Source organism: Cricetulus griseus, chromosome 4 (assembly GCF_003668045.3).
Source record: "Cricetulus griseus strain 17A/GY chromosome 4, alternate assembly CriGri-PICRH-1.0, whole genome shotgun sequence".
Classification (NCBI taxonomy): domain Eukaryota; kingdom Metazoa; phylum Chordata; class Mammalia; order Rodentia; family Cricetidae; genus Cricetulus; species Cricetulus griseus.
Genome location: NC_048597.1, coordinates 149462159 through 149486809, shown reverse-complemented (window position 1 = coordinate 149486809; position 24651 = coordinate 149462159). Strand labels below are relative to the sequence as shown.

General features: G+C 47.7%; 3 protein-coding genes across 9 annotated transcripts in view; all 3 read right to left on the bottom strand.

The window, feature by feature from the left end:
• Positions 1–263: 263 nt before the first annotated feature.
• Positions 264–5470, bottom strand: Vsig2 (V-set and immunoglobulin domain containing 2). Its single transcript, XM_027411828.2, has 7 exons — positions 5407–5470; positions 4808–4965; positions 4346–4553; positions 3181–3339; positions 2101–2220; positions 1846–1990; positions 264–442 (listed from the first exon to the last, which is right to left on the bottom strand). The coding sequence occupies exons 1-7, from the start codon at positions 5468–5470 to the stop codon at positions 313–315; spliced, it is 984 nt and encodes a 327-aa protein (XP_027267629.1). The 3' UTR covers positions 264–312.
• Positions 5471–6080: 610 nt separating this feature from the next.
• Positions 6081–16863, bottom strand: Esam (endothelial cell adhesion molecule). Its single transcript, XM_027411826.2, has 7 exons — positions 16742–16863; positions 13374–13561; positions 11042–11243; positions 10704–10859; positions 7942–8064; positions 7526–7652; positions 6081–7271 (listed from the first exon to the last, which is right to left on the bottom strand). The coding sequence occupies exons 1-7, from the start codon at positions 16809–16811 to the stop codon at positions 6953–6955; spliced, it is 1185 nt and encodes a 394-aa protein (XP_027267627.1). The 5' UTR covers positions 16812–16863; the 3' UTR covers positions 6081–6952.
• A 4303-nt stretch (positions 16864–21166) lies between these two features.
• The window catches only part of Msantd2 (Myb/SANT DNA binding domain containing 2), a 35748-nt gene continuing 32263 nt past the window's right edge, over positions 21167–24651 (bottom strand). For 6 of the 7 annotated variants that reach the window (XM_027411815.2, XM_027411816.2, XM_027411819.2 and 3 more), the window contains one exon: positions 21167–22662. In XM_027411815.2, the coding sequence (XP_027267616.1) occupies positions 21810–22662 (853 nt within the window). In that variant the 3' untranslated portion in view covers positions 21167–21809. The remainder of the gene's footprint in view (positions 22663–24651) is intronic. The other variant, XM_035443577.1, reaches the window with a different exon arrangement.

Below are 24651 nucleotides of genomic sequence, written 5' to 3'. Positions count from 1 at the left end.
TGGGAGGCGGGAGGAAATGGGAAGTGAGGGCGCGGGGTTTGCATAAAGCCACTAACGGGAGCCCAAACTAATGGGATGGAAGTATGGGAGGTGTGCAAAGTCACCTAGGTTGAAACCTATCCTTTAGACCTAGCCGAACTTCCCTCTTGCAGCATCATCTCTGGGATTTCAAACCCATTCCTTCCCTGATTGGTAGTACTCTTTGGGTCACAGAGAGGAATTCACCACACCAGTAAAAGAAGAAGGAGGTAACAAGGTACCCAATGGCTTTAATCACCAACATTCCCCCTCAACGCCCTCAGGGATCAGAAGTCAGACAACCATAGAGAGTTTGGATTTGGTCGTCACCGTGCTGTCGGATGGGACCTTCTCCAGGAGCCTCTTGCTGTAATCAGCCCTCATAGAAGCCTGCTCAGAAACCCCAGGAGCAGTGGCATCCTCCCTGAAGGATACAAGCAAAGGCATACAATGGCTAGAAATATCCTCTAACCCAGGAACATTTAGATTTTGCTGTCCTGAGAATCATCTGCAGAACTTTGTCCAGGCCCTGTCTCCCCTGACACACACACTTTGCCTTGAGAAGCACAGAACATGGCCTAAGTCTGAGTATTTAAACAAGTTCCTGGCAGATTTCTCTAGGTCATCTGAGGGCCACATTTTAAGAACTGTCATGAGAGTTGAGAAGATGGCTCAGTGAGTTAAGTGTTACATTTTTAAGCAGAAGACCTTAAAGTTCAATGAACCCCAGAATCCTTGTAAAATAAGTCAGACACAAGCTTGTAATCCCAGAACTGAAAAGATGAAGACTGGTGGATCTCCGGGGCTCACTTGCCATCTAGCTTACTTGGTCAGCTCCAGAGGTCAGCTCCAGACCAGTGAAAAATGACTCCAAAAAGTTGTCCTCAGACTTCCTATGTGTACCCTTCACATAGGTACAACAAGAACACACAATATATAAAAATAATAAGGTAGACAACCTTCTTAGAAAGGCCAGGTTATCTTCTGGCCACACACTTGGCACACTGACCTGCACAAACACATACACACATGTACATTCATGTACATATGTCTACAAAAATGAAAACAGAAATGATCAGGTGTGGTGGTGCACACCTTTAATCCTAGTACTTGAGCAGAAACATGAGGGTCTCTGTGAGTTTGAGGCCAGCCTAATCTACATAGAAAGGTCCAGGCTAGCCAAGGCTACCTGGTAAGACCCCATCTAAGGAAAGAGAAATGCTATACCAATCCCTGTTCTGACCCCATGCCTTGCAGCTAAAGTGTCAAGTGTATAACAAAGAGAGCTTTGGCCTTTGTGTTTTCCCTACCCAGAATAACTTACCTCAGAACAAATGCAATTCCTGGCATCTACCATCCACTTCCCTCCAGTACCTCCATATGAGATAGATAGATAGATAAATAGATAGATTGATTGATTGATATGCATATACACATTAAGACAGAATGAAGCCAGGCAGTGATGGCACAAAGCCTTTAATCCTGGCACTTGGGAGGCAGAAGCAGGTGGATCTCTGTGAGTTCAAGGCCAGCCTGGTCTACAGAGCGAGTTCCAGAGCTACACAGAGAAAACTCTGCCTTCAAAACAAAAAGGACAGTACAGAAGGAAAACACACTTTCATTGTGGAGAGGAGGATCAGGGTAGTCCTGCATACTGAGCTATTCCTACCCTAGCTTGTGAACCAATCCCTCCATCCTATACCAGAACTAAGCATCAACTCCCTCCCTTAAAGTCTTTTAGTGACATCAGCTTGAAACCTGAAGACATCCACTTTGAGCCCAAGATCTTTCATTCCTCTCTGCACCACCCCCAGCTCCCCTGCTCACCGAAGGTCACTGCCCCCGTATGTCTCCTTGGGCTCCTTTTTCCTCTCTTTCTGGAACCTGATGAGGCAGAATGCAGCCACTGATAGCAGCAGCACGCCCAGGAGTACCCCAATCAGAGTCCCAGCCACTCGGCCTTCAGATGAGTCTAGGGAGACAGAACCCTCAGAGTTGCAGAAGTTTTTGGCCCACCCTCAGGCAATGTTATGTAGTCTCCCCAAACCAAGGCTTTCCAGGCCTCTACCCAGCATCTCCTACCAGTCACTGAGAGGTTCAGCTCGCAGGAGGCACTACCCATCTGGTTGCTGGCCACACAACGGTAGGTGCCAGAGGAGGTCAGGGAGAGATTGGTGAGAATGAGCTGGCCAGACACTTCATCTAGAGAGTGAGAAGGAAGTACACTGCCATGCATTTAGCACGCAGTCAGCCCATACTACTACCACAAAAGCTCAATGCATTTAGTCCTTAAAACAATCTACCAAGAAAGATCTAACCCCATTTAATCGGTGGGAATCCTGGCTCCAAGCGGGAGTAATTTGAGAAGACCCAGAGAGGAACTCCAAGGCCACTGCAACTTCTGCGCCCTTGCCACCCCAAACAGCTGCCTTCTCAGGGAGGAGGAACTGTATATACAGGAAGGTGATAAAGGGAAATGGGTGCTTACTGGATGAGCTCAGATCCTGGATGTTAACGAAAGTCTTAATAACTAAACATCCATCCTCTAGAATAACTAAGCTGATTCAACTGCTTTTCTGAACTCTGCTGTCTCACAAGGCAGAGAACAATCAGGAAATGATCTAGGGGAGGAGACTTGCTGGATAAAAGGGTTTACAGGGATGGTAGCTACAGACCAAACCAGGGTGGCATCTGGAACCTACAAAAGGAAGCTAAGGCTCCAAAGAAATCCACCATGTTTAAGCCAATCCATGCTACTCTCTAGTTCCCTCTCTTGGAAATTTGGAAGCAACTTGTGACCCTTAAGAAATCTCCAGTGAAGCCAGGCGGTGGAGGTGCACACCTTTAGTCCCAGCACTTGGGAGGCAGAGGCTGGTAGATCTCAGTGAGTTCCAGGCCAGCCAGGATTGTTACACAGAGAAACCTTGTCTCTAAAAACAAAAACAAACCAAAAAATCTCCAATGACTAGATAGGTAGGAACTGTAAGACTGTTCTCTGCCCCCTGCTCTCTTCCAGGCTATCAGGAAGACAGACAGGAAGGCATCAATACAAGGAAGGAGGAGGGAAAGAGCCTAAGTCATAAACTGATGTGGGTGGGGCATGGGGTTTAGAGACCTGATCTTAGGTCTCCAGGCCCATCTTCCAATGCCCTGCTCGCTCACCTTGAACCATGCTACCAGGAGGAGGTGTAGGAGAAGATCCAAGATGTTCCCAGTTGTAGACCGGCTTGGGTGCTCCCTCAGAGGAGCTGCATCTCAGTGCAACAGAACCTCCCACAGAGGTTTGTCCACTATGACTGCATGAGGGTTGACTGGGGGGCACTGCAAAACCACAGAAGAACCTCAGTGATCCTCTAATCCCAGACCTGATGAGTTCAACATTCCCTGTTTGAACACCTCTATCAAGTCGCCGTCTGTACCTCAGAAGTGATTTCCACTCCTGGGAACTCTTGAGTCTTAGAGAAGTCTTCCCCACGCTGAACACAAACACATTGTTAATATAATATCCACTGACTGCTTCCAGTTCTTGCCACTGGGGCCCATAAAGAGAAATTATAATCTCTCCTCCATGTGAAAGCCCTTTAGATATTTGAGTATACAGGACACACACCATATCTTAGGCCTTCTCTTTTCCACATAAACATCCCTGTCTGCTTTTCAAAACTTGTTACTGCTCAGCTCTTAACACGCTCTGATTTCTGGTGAGGTGGAAGCTTGGAACACAATGGGGTACTCGATTAGAGAGGCTCTGTTCCTCTAATGGCACCTTCCCTTCTTTGTCATGGACACTGGGAGGGACAGAATCCAAATCTGAGTTACCAATAGGAGGTTCCTGAATGAATGGAGTTAGTGGAGTATGACTCAAACCCCTCTCCCCCTGCCCCCACCACCTGTATGGTTGGTTCTGTTTCTCTTTCTGTGTTTCTCTCTCTGTCTCTCTCTCCAACATGTTGATACTAGACCCTAAGATACTGTGGGGTGGAGTTGAAGCATGACCATCTAGATTAAAAGTCTTGGGAAGGTGGCCAGTGCTGGTGACACACGCCTTTAATCCCAGCACACAGGAGGCAAGCAGATCTGTGTGAGTCCAAGGCTAGCCTGGTCTACAGAGCAAGTTCCAGGACAGGTTCCAAAGCTACACAGAGAAACCCTGTCTCCAAGAACAATAAGAAAAACAAAAGTCTTGGGGAGGGGTAATTTTTTTCTTGAGGCTCCCAGTACAGCTGGATAATTATTTGGGCTCAAATCAGGACTGAGGGGGTCTGGTCAGGGTCAGTGCACACTTACAGGGTAAGAGGGTGGCTATTGCATCCCCAACATGCCTTACCCAGCACAGTAAGGTTGATTAACCCCAAGCCATTGGTGTAGAAGTCGGGTGGGTTGTTAACGTTGCAGAGGTAGGTGCCAGTGTCTGAGGGGCGGAGGTCAGTCAGTTTCAGGGTAGCCACTCCTGCTGTGGGGGGGCTGTGGAGAAGGCTGGCCCGATCTGCTTTAGAGCCCGTGGGGTACAGGTGGTTGTTGGTGAAGTACAGAATCTGGGAAGAGACCCAAGGCATTCATGATCTCTATATATACTACACTATCAATCACACCACCTCGGGTTCAGTGAATTTGATAACTGAAACGGGTTTTTTACTTAGAGGAGTTGGACACTCGGTGTAGGAAAGCAAAGGAGAAAGTAAGGTCAAACTAGCTGAAGCCCCAGGAGGCAAAAGCCCTCCCCATCCTTCATCCAGGGTGAGTCCTCTGTCCTGACCAACCCCAGCAGGCACAGCTGCCCTCAACTCACAGGAAGAGATGCAGAAATGGGCTTCCCAGGAGGCACAAAGCTCCACTCCAAGGCGAAGTTGTCTCCCACCGACGTGCTGTAACGGCAGCTCAGCTCGGCTGTCTTGCCCTTTGGCACGCTCAGTGGCTCAGTGGGCACAGTCACCTCCACGGCTAGTCCTGGGACTGAGGACCCCAATCCCACTGATCTGGTGGGTCTGTCCCACACTAGCGTGGTTGTTTAGATGCTGGGGCTTCCCTGGCTACTGCACAACCCCCTCCTTCAATTCAACCCCTTCTCTCCTGAAACTTGAGGTTTCCGGGAGGGAGGAGCCCACAGCCCAGCCCGATTTTTGTGGGTAAAAGGTCCAAGACTGAGCCAGGTATGAGGATGTATTGACAAAAGGAAACAAGAAAAGGCTCTGCAGTGGTAAGTCCTTAGATGGTGAGAGAGGCTGAACTCTTTAGCTGGCCAGCTTGCCTCCGTGCTCCTCGCCTTCAATGCCCCCTTCCCAGCCTGGCACAATGGCTCCTGGCCTAAAGGACTGAGTCAGCCAGGGAGGTCTGGCCCTGCCCCCAGCTCCCTCTAGCCTTGGTTAGGCCCTCCCCACCTCTCCTCACCACTCAGCCACAGGAAGCCCAGCAAGGGTCCGCAGAGGAAAGCCCCCACCAGGGTCCACGCCATGACTGTGACCGTCTCCTGGTCCTGTCGTCTGTTGGTCTTGAGGGTGTAAGGCTCTAGGAAAGCCCGAAAGGCAGCCGCCTTGTGTTGGGTAGGAGAGAGACTGGCTATCTCAGAGCAAACAAGGGCAGAGGCAGGCACCCTCAGGGAAAGGAAATGCTCCTCCCTCCTCCACCTGATTCTAGGATACTTCTTCCTCCCTAATTTCCCCCTAGTTTCTGAAACTTTCAGGCCCTGGAGAAGGAGCTGGGCTCAGGAGGGCACCCTAAAGATAAGGATTCAGAACTGGAACTCTGCAAGAAAAGTTTCTTTCACAGGAGAGAAGGCATTCTGATGCCCACTGGCAGATGATGTCACCCTGGAGGCCATAGACAGCAAGCATGCATCCCTTGGAGCTAAGCTGTCCTGGACTCTAGAGATTCTCTCCCAGCATGGGCTGGGGTTAATGAGAGTCTCTTCAGGGAAACTACACCCACCCTATTTGAGGATCAATGGGCACAGAGAAACCGATATCTGAAGAACCCCCTGCCCGTGGGAAAGAGCAGAGTGGTATTAGGACATCACCACATCCTAAGTCTTCCCTCAACTGGCAAAGGGGACTGCTACCCAAAGAGTAGGAAGGTGTGTTTGCTAAGGATGCAGAGGCATGAGACTCCCCTAAGCCCTGGAGAGGGAAAGCAATGGAGTGTGTGGAGACCAAGCCCAGGGCACCAGCAGCAAGTGTCCCGGTTCATCATCACCTCCTTGTTCAGATTAGGTCAGCCTCAGGCTCTTGGCACCTTGCTTTTCCATATGACAGCAAATGGCCCTTCTACAGACTCTTATAAGAGGAATTATAAGCCAGTAAGCCCTGCAGTTGTGTAAAGTCTCCGGGATGCATAACCTGAGTAGGTACAGTCTACTTCATAGCCTCCTGCAACTCAAGTTTCTGTGAAGCCCTAGTTAGCAAAAGCAATATGATTACTAGCCCATGAAAATGCAAAGTATCTTTATTGAAATTTGCAAAATAAAAACAAAAACACTGGTTTCAAGTTAGTTTTTAAAATGTCTTTCCTATTCCCTGCTCCAACAAAACCTAGCCAAGCCAGCAGGACAGGTTATATTAATACAGGGAACTGGACTGGGAAGCAAAGGGCAGCATTAGATAGGGTGTTTGTACAGATCACAGAGCCAGGGGCCTCACTGACTGGCAGTCTCCTCCAGAGTCCTTGGCAGCCAATCTCAGCATCATTCATCTGGCTTCATAGGGAGAAGCAGGGAAGAGATGGACACCCCCACCCCCAATCTTAGGTCCATTTCCTTCATTTCTCCTCTGTCCCAGACTTTGGTTTTACTGAGGCCCAGTCTTCCAACAATAAAGGGAGGCAGGGGCAGAGGACTGAAGGTCTAGAGTGTGGCTATCCTCCCAAGATTCTGTCCTCTGTGCCACAGGTGACCTTTACAGGAAGGTGAGATGCCAGCCTTAGCCAATGAGTGCCTGAATCATCACACGAGAGAGCCAGCCTGACTCTGAGCAGGCACCATCACAGGCACAGCACCCATGCGGCTCAGGGAAGAAGAAGAAACCCCACCTGGGGCCAGGGATACTGGCTGAGGTGGGGGCCCATCTGTCCTGGGCAGTCTTGGGGAGGACAGGGCCTGGCTAGAGACACTAGGTGTGGGGGTAAATGTGCCAGGTCTTGGAGGAACAGCCTTGGGTGGCCGGAGAGCTCGTGCTGAGGTGACAGAGGAAAGTGTCCCATTCTTGGAGATTGTGTCTGAGCCTTTGGTCCAAGGCAAGGTCCGGGGAGCAATGGCATCTTCCCTGGTCATCAAAGAAGTGACACATCAGAAGCCGAAAGGAGAAAAGGCGAAAGAGTCCCTACATGTCTGTCTTACTGCCCTGCCATACACGTACATCAACTCCCTTTCTCTCTTCCTTTAAATCTTCTCTGAGGAATACTGTACGTGTTACAGCTACCATACACCTTTCCATTAAAAATGGGAGAGGCCTGCATTCCCAGACTCCAGAAAAAAGTCACAAGAGTTCCCACACCCTCAAAGATCAGGGACACCTACTTGATATCATTGGCCAGCTCCTCCAGGGTCTTGTTTCGGCGTTGGTACAACAAGACCAGTCCAGCCAACAGCACCAACCCAACCAGAGTGCCCACAACTGCTCCAGCAACCACAGCAGCCTTAGACCCTGAAAAATCCTTAGTGTCAGAGGGAGGGACACATATCTATTCTTTATCCACTCAAGTTACACTACTCAACTGTCACTGTTGCATTCCTCCTTTTTCTCTTAGGGTGAGGGGAAAGAGAGGGCTGTCAAGTAGAAAATAGCCAGACGCTGAGCAAACATTTGTCCCTGCTTTTGACTATGTCCAATTCCCAGTCATGATTCAACGAGAAGCCTCAGCAGACGGGCTTCTTCCTCTCCTGTAAAGCCATCCACTGACCATGCTTCTTCACCACACTTACCCCTCACTGACCTGTCATCACTTCCAGGGTCACGTTGCACCGGGTAAAGCCCACTCTGTTTTGGGCCTTGCAGACATAGACGCCAGACATGGAAGTGGAAAGGTTGGTGAGCTTTAAGGATCCACGGATGGCATCTATGAATACAATTTAGCTATCAGTCCAAGGCCCAACTTCTCCATTAAGAAAACACATATACTATGCCCTATGGCTGGAATGCCCTCTTTGAGTCTCTGAAAGTTACTGCTTATCCGTGACCTTATGAGCAGGGAGAACGTGGCAGCACTCTGGACTCTGAAGACAGGCTAGCTCAATGCCTGCTCCATTTCTAGCCTGCACTAGTTCCAACTGATGTCTAAAAGGAAGTGCCACACAGAAAACCAAAGCATCGTTTTTGACATTTGTTTCTGAAAGGCAATGTGAAGGGAGGAGGCGACAGAAAGAACATTTGACTATGAACTAGAAAAGCTGGGATGCCAAACACCCACGTGACCCTTGTGGGTCCCCACTTCTTCATCTGTAAAGTGGGCACAATGCTCCTTACCTGGTGGGGTTGAAAAGATGGTATAGACTAACCATTCTGACCCTTTGGCTGTTGAGCCTGTGCTGAAGCACAGCCTGAGCTCTTTGCCTATACTAGCTTATCAAATCTTCACAAAAAACCTATTTACTAAGCCCTTTTAAAATTATTATATACTTGGGGCTGGAGAAATGGTTCAGTAGTTAAGAGTACCAACTGCTCTCCCAGAGGACCAGGGCTCAATTCCCAGCACCCACTTGTCAGCTAACAGCTGTAATGCCAAGATCTGACACCATCACACAGGCATACATGCAGGTAAAACACCAATGCACATAAAATAAAAATAAATAAAATTTTTAAAAATTATTATATACTTATTAAAATGCTCAAATGAGGGGCTGGGGAAATAGTTCAGTAAAGTGCTGGCCAGCCATCCTAGCCAAATCACTAAACGTCTCTCTCCCAGTGAGAAACGCTGTCTCAAACACTAGGGCAGGTAGCTCCTGAGAACTACACCCAAGGTTGACAGTTGGCTTCCACACGAGTGCTCAAGCATACAAGTGGTGGTCCATGCCTTTAATCCCAGCACTTGGGATGCAAAGGAAGGCAGATCTCAATGAGTTTGAGGTCAGCCTGGTCTATAAAATGAGTTCCAGGACAGCCAGGGCTACACAGAGAACCCAGTCTCGGGGAAAATTAAAAAAAAAAAAAAAAGTCAAATGGGCCCCAGGGGCTTATTTCAGTAGTAAAATTGATGTTAATGTGTGAAAGACCCTGGATCCCATCTATAGCACTAATAAAATAAATAGGTCCAAGTAAAAAAGGAGAAAAATAAAAATATTTATACCCACACTTACACCCAACAGTTGTTAACACTTTGCTATGCATATGTTGTTTCTTCCTCTTCTCCCACTGACATTTTAAGGTAATATTTTGGGGCCAGTGAAATGGTTCAGTGAGTAAAGACACTTGCCACACAAGGCTGGCCACCTGAGTTCAATCCCTGAAGTCCACACAAAAGTGGAGAGAACCATCTCCACAAAGTTGTCCTCAAGCATGTGTCATGGCACACATGCCCACACACCCATCATGTGCACGCGCACACACACACACACACACACACACACACACACACACACACACACACTAATAGTAAGGAACTTGTTTACAATAATACTTCAAAATATATCTTCAAAAACAATATCTATTAATCTGGGCTTAGTGATGCCCACCTTTCATCTCAGCACTTTAAAGGCAGAGGCAGGCAGATCTCTGTGAGTTTAAGGTCAGCCTGGTCTATAGAGTGAGTTCCAGGACAGCCAGAGATATATAGTAAGACCCTGTCTGGAAAAGAAGAAAAAACAAAAACAAATCTCCTGTTATTTTATACAATCAAAAACCATTGCAAACCTCAGCAATTAGTAATGATCTTCTAAAGTTGTCTAATGCTTATATTTAAAATATTCCAGTTGCTAAGCATAGTGGTGTAATCCCAGCACTTGGGAGGCTAAGGCAAAAGGATCCTTAGTTTGAGTCCAGCCTTAGCTATATAGTAAGTCTCTTGTCTCAAAAACCAAAGAAGCAGACGGGTGTTGGTGGCGCACGCCTTTAATCCCAGCACTCAGGAGACAGAAGCAGGCGGATCTCTGTGAGTTTGAGGCCAGCCTGGTCTCCAGAGCAAGTGCCAGGATAGGCTCCAAAGCTACACAGAGAAACACTGTCTCGAAAAACAAACAAACAAGCAAAACAAAAAACAAAGAAGCTTGGGGTGTGACTCAGTGCCTTACATATACAGGTCCTGCGTTCAGCTGCCAGCATCACACACACACACACACACACACACACACACACACACACACACAGACAGACAGACAGACACACACACACACACACACACACACACACACACACACACACACACACACACCCCACACACACACATTTTTATATCTGGTTTGTATAAATCTCATTTTACAAATGAGGAAATGGAAGCATAGTTACAAAGTTATTGAGTACCAGGACTGGAATTTGAAGCAGACTGCTTAGCTCCAACCCTCAGTAACAGTATACTTGGAAGTTCTTGGAAGCATTGAGCATATTACCCTACACCTAATATGACATCTTTCTCACCCTCTTTCCACATCTTCCTCCTGTACCTTTCTGTAATGCCTACCCTTGTCACAATAGTCTGTGAGATACCTCTCACCCTCCTCCATCTTTAGTCACCATGTCAGTGGCCTCCAGAAATTCCCTTACCTAAGGCTGGTCCAAAGAAGACCTGGGGAGATGGGGCCAGTTTCTCCCACTGGTATTGGGCAGTAGGCTTACTCCTTGGGGACTTGCAGTTCAGGGTCACATTGGTCCCCACATAGGGTACACCCTGGAAACTACAGGATGGAGGAGCTGGAGGAACTAGAGAAGAGAAGATAGATTAAAACCCACACCCTAAGGACCCAAAGGTTCCCCTCCCCCAGTCTCTTTTGTCATTCCACATTTCATCCCAGGTCTTATACTCAGCCACTTGAGGGAGAGGTCTACCTAACCTGCCTGTGCTGGCATGGGAAGGGATCCACAGATGGACCCTTTTTCCTCACCTAGCACTTTGAGCTCTATGCTTTTGCTGCCGTGATACATGGTTGTGCTTCCATCGTCTTGCACATTGACAGAACAACGATAGGTTCCAGAGTCTTCCTCCTGGAGGGCCTCCAGCCTCAGGGACACATTCCGCGTGGAGACAGAGTGGACAAGGGATACTCGAGGATTACTTGACACAACCCCATTGATATAGGACAACACCTAGAGGGGACAGGACATCTGTTACTAGCCTCCGATGCATCTGTTCACACACAGGCTCAGCCTGTCCCTCTCCTCCAAAATGGACCTCTTCACAGGCTGGACTTGAACACAGCCTTCTGACCTGAACCATTTTTCATTTACCCATCTTCCCACCCACCTCTCACAACACCTGGCAGCTCTGATTTTCCACGTGGACAATTTCTTCTGCTTTTATGGTAGCTTTTTAGGTGAATACCACAGAGGGAGAAGAAAGAGCAATGCAAGAAGAGGGTATGAAAGAAACTTAGATTATAGATTGTAAAATGTAAAAGTTCTACTGTTAGAGGACACATCTTTAAAAAAGAGAGAGAAAAGATTTTTACTTTCTAATTTTAAAAGTTACGGCTGGCCCAGTGGTGGTGAGCAGACCTTTAATCTCAGAACTTGGGAGGCAGAGGCGGTGGATCTCTGAGTTTGAGGCCAGCCTGGTCTACATAGTGAATTCCAGGACAGGCAGGGCTACACAGAGAAACCCCATCTGGGGTGGGAGGGGTGAAGGGTGTGGAAGGGAAGTATGGTTGGGAGGGATAGCTCAGTCTCTGATGTGCTTGTCCTGCAAGCATGAAGATCTTTAAAAAATCAAAATGAACAACCAAAAAAAAAACAAACAAACAAAAAACAAAAAACAACAACAAACAAACAAACAAACAAAAAAACCCAGCATGGTAGAGAGAGCACTTATAACCCCAAATCTGCAAAGTCACAAACAAGTGGTCTCTGGGACTAGTCCAATGGGTGAGCTCCAAGGGTAGTTAGTGTGAGGCCCTGTCTCAAAAACAAGATAGATACTGCCTGATGAATCACTCCAAGGTTGACTTCCAGCTTTCACATGCATATGTACATGAGCATGTACATACATTCAACATGCACACACATATAAACATGCACATTCACAAAAAATGTAATGGGTGGCTAAATTTATCAAGAAGTTAAGTTGGTAGAGTGCCTGCCCCACCCATGTGTGCAGGAATAATCCATAGGCCCATACTCAGTGCTGCATAATTCCAACACATGGGAGATAGAGGCTAGGAAGTTTAAGGTCAGAATAAACTATACAAAACAAAATAAGACCAGGCATGGTGGCATACACCTTTAATCCAAGCACACAGGAAGACAGAAGCAGGCGGATCTCAGGAGTTCCAGGCCAGCCTGGTCTACACAGTGAGTTCCAGGACAGTCAGAGCTATAGAGGGCGATCTTGTGTCAAAACAAACAAACAAACAAACAAACAAACAAAATGGATGACAAGATATCAAGATCAAATGACTTCCCTGAATACAAGGAATCCATGCAAGCAACAAGAACCTGGCATCAGCTTCTGGATAAAGAACTACTGAGTGCCAGTCCTGTGTAGTGGATGAACAGTGGTGGAAGGAGGCCATACTGCCTTCCACAGATATAAAGAGTTTAGGGGGTTGGGAATGGAAAGATGGTTCACTGGATAAAAGCCCTTTGCCACCAAGCCTGATGATCTGAGTTCAATCCCTGGAATTCACATAAAGATAGAAGGAAAGAATATACACAAACATGATGATGATGATGATGATGAAGATGATGATGATGATGATGATGATGATGATGAATTCTGGGACACCAACAAGCCCACATATACACACACACCATGAAGATGATGATGGTGATGATAAATTTTGGGGCACATACAGGCCTGTACATACACAAACATGATGATGATAAATTTTCAAGCCCAGAAAATGTCAACACACAACATGCAGGGCTTTTAAAATTGGTGATGCAGGCTATGGTGCCCTCTGCCTTTAATCTCAGCATTCAGGAGGCAGAGGCAGGCAGGTCCCTGTGAGGCCAGCTGGGTATACAGGGTGAGACCAGATCTCCAAAAAGGAAAAGGCTGTGTTTTACTCACCCCATGTTCCTCAGTCCTCAGCTCCACTCCCACCCTCACCCCCATACACACCTCTGCCCTTTTACCACGCTTTGGGTAATGGATTTTACAATGAGAACCAACAGTGGTACTGTGGGGCTTGCTCTTCCCTCTCCATTGCCTTGGCCCTCATTCTTTGCCAGCTCATCCCTGCATCCCTAGGTCATCACTGGCTAAGAGTTTCCTCTCACCTGCTTTAGGTCCTTCCCTTCGTGTTCCAAATACCAAAACAGGAGGGGCACCTCCCAGGGTTGGGATGAAGACTCCTCCCTTGGCAACGTGTACCAGGCAGGGAGCACCACTTCCTCTCCCTCTACCGCCTCCAATTTGTTGAAGCCGGTGGACACCTCCATCTCCAGCTGGTCCAGTGCGAAGGAAGCTAAAAACACAGCAAGGAAGTGTCAGCTCTCAGGACTAGCAACCTGGTCAGCCCAAGGACCTCTGTCGCTTGAGGCTGGAGGGACAAAGCCTGGAGGAGTGCCAGAATACCTCTTCCCCAAGGTTCTACTCCTCCTCACTCTCGTGTAGAGTAGGGGTGGGACCACATTTCTATGTATTCATTCTAATCCAGAGGTACAGAATCTGAGCAGATTCCAGGTCGAGGAGGGGCGATTCAGAAGGGAAGGTAGTCCTACTTTTGATGCACACCCCGCATTACACACTTGCTCTTTCAGTCTCCTTAGTGAAAGGCAAGGGAGAATAGAGATGCCGGTCCAGGTTACCCGGACTCCTCACGCCAGAATGGCAGATGGGGGGAGGGGAGCACTGTGCAGTTACTCATTAACCCTGCGGCTCCTTCGGAACCCCGGAATGAGGGTGTGAGTATTGTGCTTCCCAGCTCCCTCACCTGCTGGCGACTAGGGGAATCCCAGGACTCCGCTCAGTCCCATTGACTGAGACCTCGCCAAATCCTCAAGAACACTTTCGGGTTCCTGGCTATCAAAGCAAGTGCCACTGGGTTTCTGTGAGTTTCAGGAAGGAAGCTGAGGACAATCTTCTCACAAGTACAAAGCTTCCCCAGGCGCGTGTCCTGCGTTCGGGTGGACAGGGGTGTCCGCTTCAGTTAGGGGAACAGTGATGGCACTTACAATACCAAGAACACATGCCTTTTGCCCTTCGGAGGGGCGAGCGGGTGTGGAGTACTAAAGCCTTTTGAGAAACAACTTTGGGTAAGTATAGAACCGAGCCTGGGGACGCTGACCGCTCTGGTCCTGAGCCCTGATCTTCCCAGATCGGCACTCAGGACTGGCTGCCACCTTGGGGAAGGTGACCTGGAAGCCAGAGCACAGAGGCCTGAAGACCGTCAGTGCTGGCAGAGCCGGGCGGAAGGCCCGGGAGACTCGGAGCCCACTGAACCAGGATGCGCGCCTCCCCCATGGCTTCCCGGCCTCGTCTTAACTTCGGACCCCACCCCTATTCCTTGTCCTTCGAGGCATCCCCCACCCCTGACATTTCCTGGCTGGTCCCTGCGGTAGGAGCAGGAAACTTGTGCCCCGCCGATAAGGCAGAAGACAATGAAGCCAGGACCGCTAGACCGGAGGCTCAGCAGGCGAAAACAACCCCGCCTTGAGAAGCTCCGCTTCCCCCAGGGACTCCGCCTGTAGGCGCACCTGGAGACTCCAGGAGGAGGCCGCTCATCCCAGCCTTCTCACAAACGCTCCCTCTAAGGCCAGTTAGGAGGGGAAGTTGTACCCAGAAGGACTCCAGCTTGGCACGCCAAGGGTGCCCTATCTGCCTCCTCCAGGTTTTCCATTTGTAGTTTGCAAAGTGAGGAGAGGGTGGGAGGGGGGCCGGGAGTGAGATGCAGCTCCTTCAGCCGTGCAAGAGGTCCGGGGAGTTCCCAGCCCTCTGCTCTGTCGTCACTTGGAACGGAAGACCCCTAATTGGTCAGACCTTTTGGTAACTGGGTGCCACAAGGAGAAAAATAGGGAGCTGCTGGGTTCCAGTGAAGAACTCTGGAGCAGCTCAAGAATAGCATCGTTTGGCCCAGTCTGAGACCAGAGTGAGAGAACAGGCGAAGGGTTTAAGCAGAGCGAATGGTCCCTGCTCCCCAGGGCTACTATTTTTAGTCCCTCTTTCTCTGAGAAACTCCCCTTGTGGGCTTCTCACGCCCCAGGGGCAGCTCTGAGCCACGAAAGAGTACTTGGAGCAGTAGGGCTTTGTGTCTTCCCCAGGAGAGGCGAGCACATTTAACCCCCACCCCAGAGTCCAAGTAGGGCAGCCCTCATGGCAAAGATTGCAACTTGGGGTCTTTGGTTGGACAAACTAAGACGCAAAGCTGAAAAGAAAAAAAAGGGGGGAGGCCACGGGTGACCCGCAGAGGATGCCTGTGGTGCCCAGGCAGCCAATATAGGCTTTTCCTCCCTTGCTTGGAGACTGACACTTCCCCTTCACACAAGGGTCAAGTTGAGGAAAAATGCAGAAAAGAAACAGAAACTGAGGTTGAAGATGCAAAAGTAGAGTGAAGAAGCTGAAAGAGCAGAAAGCTCGCTAAGCTTTGGACAGGCTAGGGAGGGCCGGAAGCCCATGAGAGTCATATATCTGAAGACCTTAAGATTTCATGTCCTCAACACCACGGGCACACAGACTGAAAGAGACTACGGGCAAGAACAAGAAGATCCCCATCAATGTGACTGAATTTTATCCTACATTCTTCCAGGTCTTGCCTGCTCTAGCATCCGCCTGAGAAAGGAGCTAAAGCAGAGAATGCAAAACCCAGATAGCAAACAGTCCAGGGAGTAGCTAATAATGGACTTAGTTCTTGCTGGGTCTTTTCTCTCCAGATAGAGCACTGGGTCGCCATCAACCCTGCTAGATGTCCTGGGAAGTTCTCCCAAACACTTGCTTCAGGAGGTTTCCTTCCTCTTGGACACTGTAGCACCCTCTCCTGTTTTCCTTGATCCTCTGGCTGTGATAAAAGATGATGATGGTAGACCTAAGAATGTGCGATGTGACTAGTCTCAGCATTTGACCTCTTCCCGAATTTCCTGTGTCCAAATGACCTCATGGTCAGGCTTTGGGGGCATCTCCTTTGATTTCCAGGGCAGGAAGCCATAGGGGAAGAAAGGAACTTGGTGGGGGAAATGCTGTGACGTGAAATACTGGCTTGAAGTACTTGCGTCAAGGCTGAGGACCAGAGACATTCCCCCAGGGATCTTTCATATCAGCTTGGATGTGTGTGTTGGGGGGGGGGAGCACTGGAATTAAGTCCTTAAGCTCTTTAGTCACTGTCTCATCTAGTGCCTCAGCTTATCCAGCTGCGATGAGTGGGGGTGGTGAGGAGACGAAATAGCTCCCATAACTCATCCCAGAGGTCTTGCCTGGAGATACCTTTATCCCCCTTCCCAACACCGCACCCCACTCTAAAGCTGGGAGCTGTTCTGGCCATAGAAGGGAGAAAACATAGCACCAACCAGGGAACCCCCCGAAGTGGAGGGTGATGAAGAAAGACAAGAATGTCAAACAAAAGTCCCATCACAACCACTCCCCAAAGTCCTCCCTAGGATCTAGGATCGTTTTTATCTGATCAAAGACCCTCCAGGCCCGAGGTTTGACTCACCGAAGGTACTCAGTCCCAGGAACAAAACCCGCAGCAAGCTGGTCTGGGGAGTTCCAGCCGGAATAATCATGGCCCTCCTTGGCCCGGAGTACTCAGGACAGCTGGGGCACACACTGTCTACAGGTGCTATGGCGATCGGCGGCAACTGTGCACAGGCACCAGGCTATTGACAAGGGTGGCTCCAGCCCAAGTCTGCGGGCGTGCGGATGGAGAGGTGGGGTGGGGACCAACTGGACGGGGGCGGGGCATTCAAAGGGGTGGAGAGGTCACCGTCCCGCCGGGCGTGGCGCGCTGGTGGCCCGCAGCGCAGCGGGGGAGGAGAGCCCTCCTCGGGCTCGGATAGCTGGATGACTCTGCCTCTACCGGTTTACTCCTCACACCGGGCTTGGCGAGGTCGTGGTACCCCCAGAAACCAGCCCTGGGACTCATGCACACCTCCCGCGCAGGCGTCGGGCATTGAGGTGACAAAGGAGGAATGGAGGACTAACCTATGTCTAGGAGCCACCCTCAGCCGACACTAAAAGCCCAGTAGCTACGGCCGGCCGGAACCGCCTCCTCAGCCTCAGCCTCAGCCTCAGCCTCAGCCTCAGCAGGGCGGCCTTCTCGGAGGAAGGGCCTTACGGTGTGTTGGAGTGTGAGGTCATGTGGGCCAGGAGCAGACGCCCGAGGTAGGGATTCGAACTTTCGCCCAGCGCCCTCTCAGCCCGGCACAGGCTCGAGGCTTCAGGCGAGGAAGTCCAAGATAGCCCGACACCACAGGCCTTCCTTCTCCTAGGGCGAGAGAGGGGCCGATTCTCCAGGGAGGGCTTCCAGAAACTGAGGCCGGAGGGAGTCCTGGCCCTTTGCCTTATTGCTGCAGACAAGGAAGACTGACTGGTACAAGGAAACTGAGGAGACTGTCCCCAGCTCCTCATCCACGAGCTGCTCCTATACTTAATGCTGACTGAGGAGGAGGGGCAGCTGCGGGGGGGAGGGGAAGGGAAATAAATTTCTTTTCCTTCTGTACAGCCGCTGGTGTCTTCGCTCCTGCCCATCCTTGCAGGGAACGGCTTAGGCCGGCTCTGATCCTTTAATTCCCAGGACTAGATCGTTCCTCTGTGAATTTAATTTCAGCCCCACAACCCTCCCACGCCATTCGGCGGAGGCACCTCTGCGCCCTCTGATGGACGAGGCTGCTTTAGCAGATATGCACCGGTTGCCTTTGCCCAACAGTCAAGAAATAACTGAAGAAGATGCTCCAAATTATTTGGGCAGAGCTTGGCCACTGAACAAAGGTTATGGAAAGCAGGAGGCATAACCACAGATGCCTGGTGTGGCCTGTTCTGAGGGAATGGACTGTCAGGTAGTGGAGGCAGCCCGGCCTCCTCAGCTGCACACTCCATCCCTCCAGCATTGTGCAATGACTTTTCCTACCTGTAGCACCCCTGAAACTTCTCAGTGCGCCAGCCTGGCTCCTCTTCAAATACCCGTCATGCAGTGGCTCTACGAAATGCCTGCACAAACACTAGACTGCTCCTGACATCTCTGGAATCTACCTCTTGGCAGCTCAGTCAAGTGCAAAGACTTTCAAACTTTGGGACTGTCAAAGAGGTGGTGGGCTGGTTTGGTTTTCCTAGTCCATTAAATTCAAATTTTTCTAAATTTCAGAATATTATAAGCACTTTAAAAAATCGTGTAGGGGCATTCTGCCTGCATGTGTTGTCTGTGCATCACGTGTCCAGTGCCTGTAGACGCCAGAAGAGGGTGTTGAATCCCCTGGGGCTGTTGAGTCCCCTGGGGCTGGAGTCGTCATAGTCTGTTTTGAGCTGCCATTTGAGTGTTGAGAATCAAACCCCAGTGCTCTCTGGAAGAGCACCGAGTGCTTTTAGCCTCTGAGCCGTCTCTCCAGCCCCATAAAACTCCTCTTGCAAAAAGCCCTCATGTGTTTCTAGACCAGAGTTGTCAGTCCAAATGACTCCTCCCTGGAAAAGGGAGTACAAAGCCCTGGCTCTAGCCCAGTGACACTGACGCATATGATGACTCAGGTGTGCCCATCCGGGTCCAGAAGCTGCTTCCCAACAGCTTACCTCAGGGAAAGGAATGCCACAAGGATCTGGTGGGAGTGATTGTCTCCATGTGACACACACGCAGTCTTCACAGGCTTTTACCAAAAGGAATTTTCCTCACTGTCTCCTGTCCCAACTACCTCTGACCTTGAGGAAGTCACGATGTGAACGAGGAAGCTCTAATACACCCCACAAAGCTCTGGCTCACTTTTTAGGGCAGACAGCTTTCTGTCGTGTAAAACTCGATGTCAACACACACCAGTGCTAAGAACTGCTTACCTAAACATTTGATGAGTGCAAGCCTAGTTCACAACTTCATAGGTTTCTTTCAACCACACTACATCTCAGATCTTCCGAACAATTTATAATCTGGACTGGAGAGACAGACTGGGCAGAGGACAAAGGTTCAATTCCCAGCACCACATGGTTTACAACCATCCTGAACTCCAATACTAGGGGATCTGATGATCTAATCTGACCTCCAAGCACACATGTGGTACATATACATACATATAAGCAAAGCACTCATACATGTAAAAGAAATTAAATTTAAAAAAGGAATTCTAAGTCTGGAAAACATTTGAATAAAGGGCCTCCATTCTGCCCAGATCAGATAAAAAGCATACTTAAAGCCTTAATTAGTCCACTTGTTTTAGCAATGCTCAGTTACCAGGCATCCTGTTATCGTTCCTAGAATATCCTATCTGTTAGACCAGAGCAGTCTAGAAAAGATAACAGGCTGTCAGTCACTGTCCTGACAAGCCTCCATTTCCCAGTGTTGTTTTGTCTACTTCCCTGACCTTCAAACTATCTCAAGCCAAATGGAAACTCAGGCTTGATCTCATCTTTGCCCGCCATCTTGATCACAGGAGTCTAATAATGCCACACTCCTAGTAATATTATGCAGGTAGAGGACGTCCTCACCAAATGGTCCTAAACTATTCTGCCCCATCTAGTACCTACTAACCAAGGAAGGGGATAGATGATAATAGATCGATAGATAGATAGACAGATATAGACAGACAGATATAGATTCAGTATTAATGTTAGTTCTGGGTTGGTCAATGGTTGTACTGGAGATAATATTCCTGGTGATGTTTGTTCCTCCGGTTTGGCACTGGTAATTATAAATAACTGCTGTCCGATCATCAATGCACCTTAGCCTTAGAACCAAAGGTTAAACTCGTAAGAATCTCCCAAGGCTCCTACCTACACACACTACACTCTGAACAGGTGCTGCACTGACAGTCTCAGGATATTTACACTCTCCCTCAAGTGGCACCTTTTTTTAGCAGCTTACATCAGGAAAAAAGGTAACTCCATAAGCCCAGACTCAAATAACATAAACCATCCCAGTGGCTAAAAATGCTCTAGATCACTAGGAAAATATATAAACATCAGTTAGGCAAAAGGTATCAAAATAAGGGGGGAATCATTGATTTGACTTCACTTTGTGGTTTGTGGGAAATAATTTTTTTAATATGCAATTTTATTTTACTTTTGTTTTTTGAGACAAGGTTTCTCTTTGTAGCCCTAGCTGTCCTGGAACTCAAGAGAGCCATCTGCCTCTGCCTCCCAGGTGCTGAGACTAAAGCGTGTACCACTCCTGGCTTGCGATTTTATTTTCAACAGTACAGAAAATCAGGGACTTAGTTCTCATCTGGGTTTGCTGCCCATTTAAAGTGGAATGCCTGATAGATGTTAAGGAACCATTAAAGACAAGTAACCAAAGGAGCAAGTTCTTGCTATAAGACCAAGTGACCCTTGACTGCTATAGACTGTTCTCAGCCAAGTGTACTAGCCTCCCAGTGGAGTGGTGCCTGACCCACTGAAATACTAGGAAGAGGTCTGTGCGTGAGTCATTGCCTAATGGACTGGCACCTTCCAATTTCTTCTCTCATGGATCACTTTTCAAAAGCATTACTATTATGTTTCTATTGATTCCTCACTTTCTTTTTTAAACACAGCAAGATGGCATCAAGTCTGTCCTTTCAGTACCTAGGAAACTTATCCCAGTTACTAAGTAAAAAAGATGGAGTCAAAGTGCCTTACAAATTTATACTCCTAAAGTCAGAAGGAATATCACTGCAGTCATTTTCTAGTAAGAGATACAGTGTGGTTTCTAATAACCTCTGGAACTCTGACAAGAAATAACTATGGTCATTGTTAATATAGACCAAAAATACAGCATTTTTTGTTTGGTTTGGTCATTCTTTTCTTTCCAGTATAGAGGATTGAACCCAGGGCCTTGTGACTTCTAGATGAGCACTAGTACTAGGCCACATCCCAGCCTTGGTTAGCTCTCTTACAGCAATGCCAGATATATTCCCCACAATCACTGCAGCCACACTTTGGTACAAAAGCTCAACCAGCACACCCAAAAGGTCAGGAATCCCTTTAATTTTTTTTTTTTAATTTAAATGGCAACACAACCATAAAAGTTGGTACATCACATAAACAAAAGTCTTTGCAGGCAACACTGATTGGAAATAGCAAAACACTTGGTTGGTGAAAAAATGAAACTCTAAATTGTATACAATAGTAGCTAAAGGTAATATTGAAAAACAGCCTTATTTACTGTGACTCAAGATTTACTTGCCATTATCTATTGCTTATTTATTCAAGGTTGTAAGTAATACTTATAGAGATGTGTAAAAATGAAACGTGAAAAAAATACAATTTTCAATTTCATATGAAACTCAAAGTATAAGTTTTGTCCAATATGGAATGTACCTACATTTGTTTATATTAGGGCTCTAAAATCCATTTAAAAATCGATGTTACCTTTTTTTAAAAAAGAACTGACCCACCATGCAAGACCTGCTTGCTCAAAATGAGCATATCAGGTGAGGTCTGCTTTTTTTTGCCCAGAGTCTACTATGATTCTTTAGAGGTTGCACTGGTCTCATCGTGGAAAATAGTTCCCATGAAGAGTCTGATGGCAGCATCTGGATGTGGGGTAGTCTGGGTAACGGAACTAGGGGAAAGAATGCACACGCCCAAATCCTTATGAAGGATGACACTCAGTTGTTAAATTTTAAGGGGTATCCGATGGCTTTTTCCAGGCACTCAACTAATGAGCCAGCGGAAAGAAAATCCCTCTCTACTTCTACAAATTTAATATAGATGGATTTAGGGGAAACTCCAGGATCCACAATACAGTTCTGAGACAAAAACCCATTAATGCCAACCCAATCTTTACTGAAGGTTTTGGTATTTGCTTGGAAATGTAAAAACAAACACTGCTGCAGAGTCCTGACCTCAGCAATACCAAGGTAGCAGTAGATGATCCGGGTGGGTTCTACTTCTACCTGTAATGAGGCTTGTGCTGAGAGGGTTTCCAGGCCAACCCTGCCCTCTTTTCCTGGGTCCAGGGCCTGGCGCTCCACATCTGGTGAAAGTGGCCTCTCAATGCATTCTTCATAGCCAATGGCATAAAGACCTGGACTTTTCGGAATCCCTCCTGGCAGTAAATACTGAACAACATTCCCACCGGTTGGCTTGGAGTGGGCAATGGGTATCCAGTCAATTTCCATGTGCAGCTCTAAGCACCTAGCTTCACTGATGGTGATCTCTAAAAATTTGTAGTAAACGTTCTTCCAGTTCATTTTTTGCACTCGGGTCATAATTATCCGTCCCTCGGGCTTCTCGGAGTTGAAGTACTCCCGAAGACGCTTGCCAAGGGGCACCTGTGAGCTGATCTCGGCATAGTGGTAACGGATGTCCTCTTTCCAGCGGGTGTTATAGCCAATTCCAAAAATGGCCAACTTATTGGAAAGATGGAGCCTTGAAAAGTCTGTCCAGCTCTGAAACAGTTCCCATTTCAACTGCACTGACTCCAAAATCTGTACAATATTCTGCATGGTGTCTCGTTTCCTAGAGAGAGAGAAATTAATAAGTCAAATTCTTCAAGTGTCTAGAATAGCAACATCTAACAGAATTTTCTAAGGTGATGGAAATGTTCAATACCTAGACTGACCACTACGGGAACCAATAGAACTTAAAACACAGCCAACAAGAGTAAAACGTTACATTTAAACACCCACGCCTCTGAAAGTCACTAGAAGGTCACTGCATTGCATCAAATTTACTAAATAAAAATACTTAAGCTCCCAGGATTTCAGGAACCATGGACCATGAATTTTTGGAAAAATTATTACTGTGTATATGTATGTGCCATGTCACTTGTGTGGAGGTCAGAAGAAAACTATTTCTCTCCTACTTTCCCATACATTCTGGGGACTGAACCCAGGCTTTCAGACTTGAACATGCACTTGACTACTAAGTGTTGTCACTGACCCCCATCCAGGGTCATGAAAGTTTTTTGTTTTGATTAGGTTTTTGTTTTTTGAGACCAGATTTTTCTGTGTAGCTCTGGGTATCTGGAAACTTACGCTGTAGACCAGGCTGGCCTCAAACTCAAGAGTTCCACTTGCCAATGCCACCTGAATGCTGGGATTAAGTGTTGGCATATGCCAACACTGCCCAGGAAAATCACAAATTATTACTTTTTTTTTTTAGTAGCTATGTAGGGAGACTCTGTCCCCCAAAAAAGGGCGGGGGTCTGGAGAGATGGCTCAGCAGTTAAGAGTCCATGGCTGTGCTTCTAGAGGACCTGGGTTTAATTCATGTGGCTGCTCAACACTGTCTGTAACTCCAGTTCTAGAGCATCCGAGACCCTCACATGGGCAAATTGTACACATAAAATAAAATCTTAAAAAAATTGCTTCTAAGTATAGCCAAACTTTGATATGGTAAGACTGGCTTATTAGATATTAAGTTGGCAATCAAATTATTACATTCTTTAAAATCAAAGTTTAACCTACAAAAGTGCTTATACCACACTCACAATAAAGAAAAGGTGATTTGCTAAGAGCATTTTTTTGGTTAATTACTAGTGGAGGGGGGCAGTGAGTATATGCAAATGGCGACCTAGGAGTTAGAGGCAGCTCTGAGACAAGTGCTGACACTGTGTTATCAACTGCTTCTTGGGACATAAGAGTGCCCTGAGTTTATACTTCACCCATGAATCTGACTTGCAGTCTTCTCAAGTGACCACAAAAGCACCTAAATGAAAGCACTGGATTCCCTTGGAACTATTTCTCTCTTCAGGGGACACAAAGGCTGTCACTCCATCACTCATACTATTTGATTGTGATGCTCATGCACAACTGTGTGTGTGTGTGTGTGTGTGCTCATGTACAGAAGCCAGAAGAGAGCATTTGGGAGGCAGCTGCCAACCCTAGAGATGGTCCTAGTCCAATCTCCTTCATTGCTAGCTTTCTTACAAGGGTGCTGGGATCTGAACTCCCATCCTCATGCTTTTACTGGGTGCTCTTAACCACAAAGCCATCTCTCCAGCCCTTAAAATGTTTTATTGATCTCAAGGAGGACTACACTTAGGAGATGGAGTAGAGAGCAAAGACTTTTGTTCATGTTGCTCACAGAAATATCTTAATGCTTTGCATACAGCAGATAAACCCTTAGAAAACAAAAGTTAATGAAATGATTAGGTGAATATTCTTAGGTGAATAGATCAGTTAGTTAACTCTGTGTGTGTGTGTGTGTGTGTGTGTGTGTGTGTGAGAGAGAGAGACAGAGAGAGAGAGAGAGAGAGAGAGAGAGAGAGAGAGAGCAAAACCCAACCCACTGCCCAGGTCAAAATATGTTTATTATATTCAGCACTTCACATTATGAGCACTGGTCAGACACTGCAAGGAAGTACTAAACCGAGAAGTAAATGGCCTACTAGAAGCTCTTTGAGAAGCTTTCACTCCTTAGTTGAGCTGGCACCCAGAGAAGAGCAGCAGAGGATGGAGCATACCAAAGAGTCTTACTGGCCTTAGCACAAGGGTATTTCAGAAG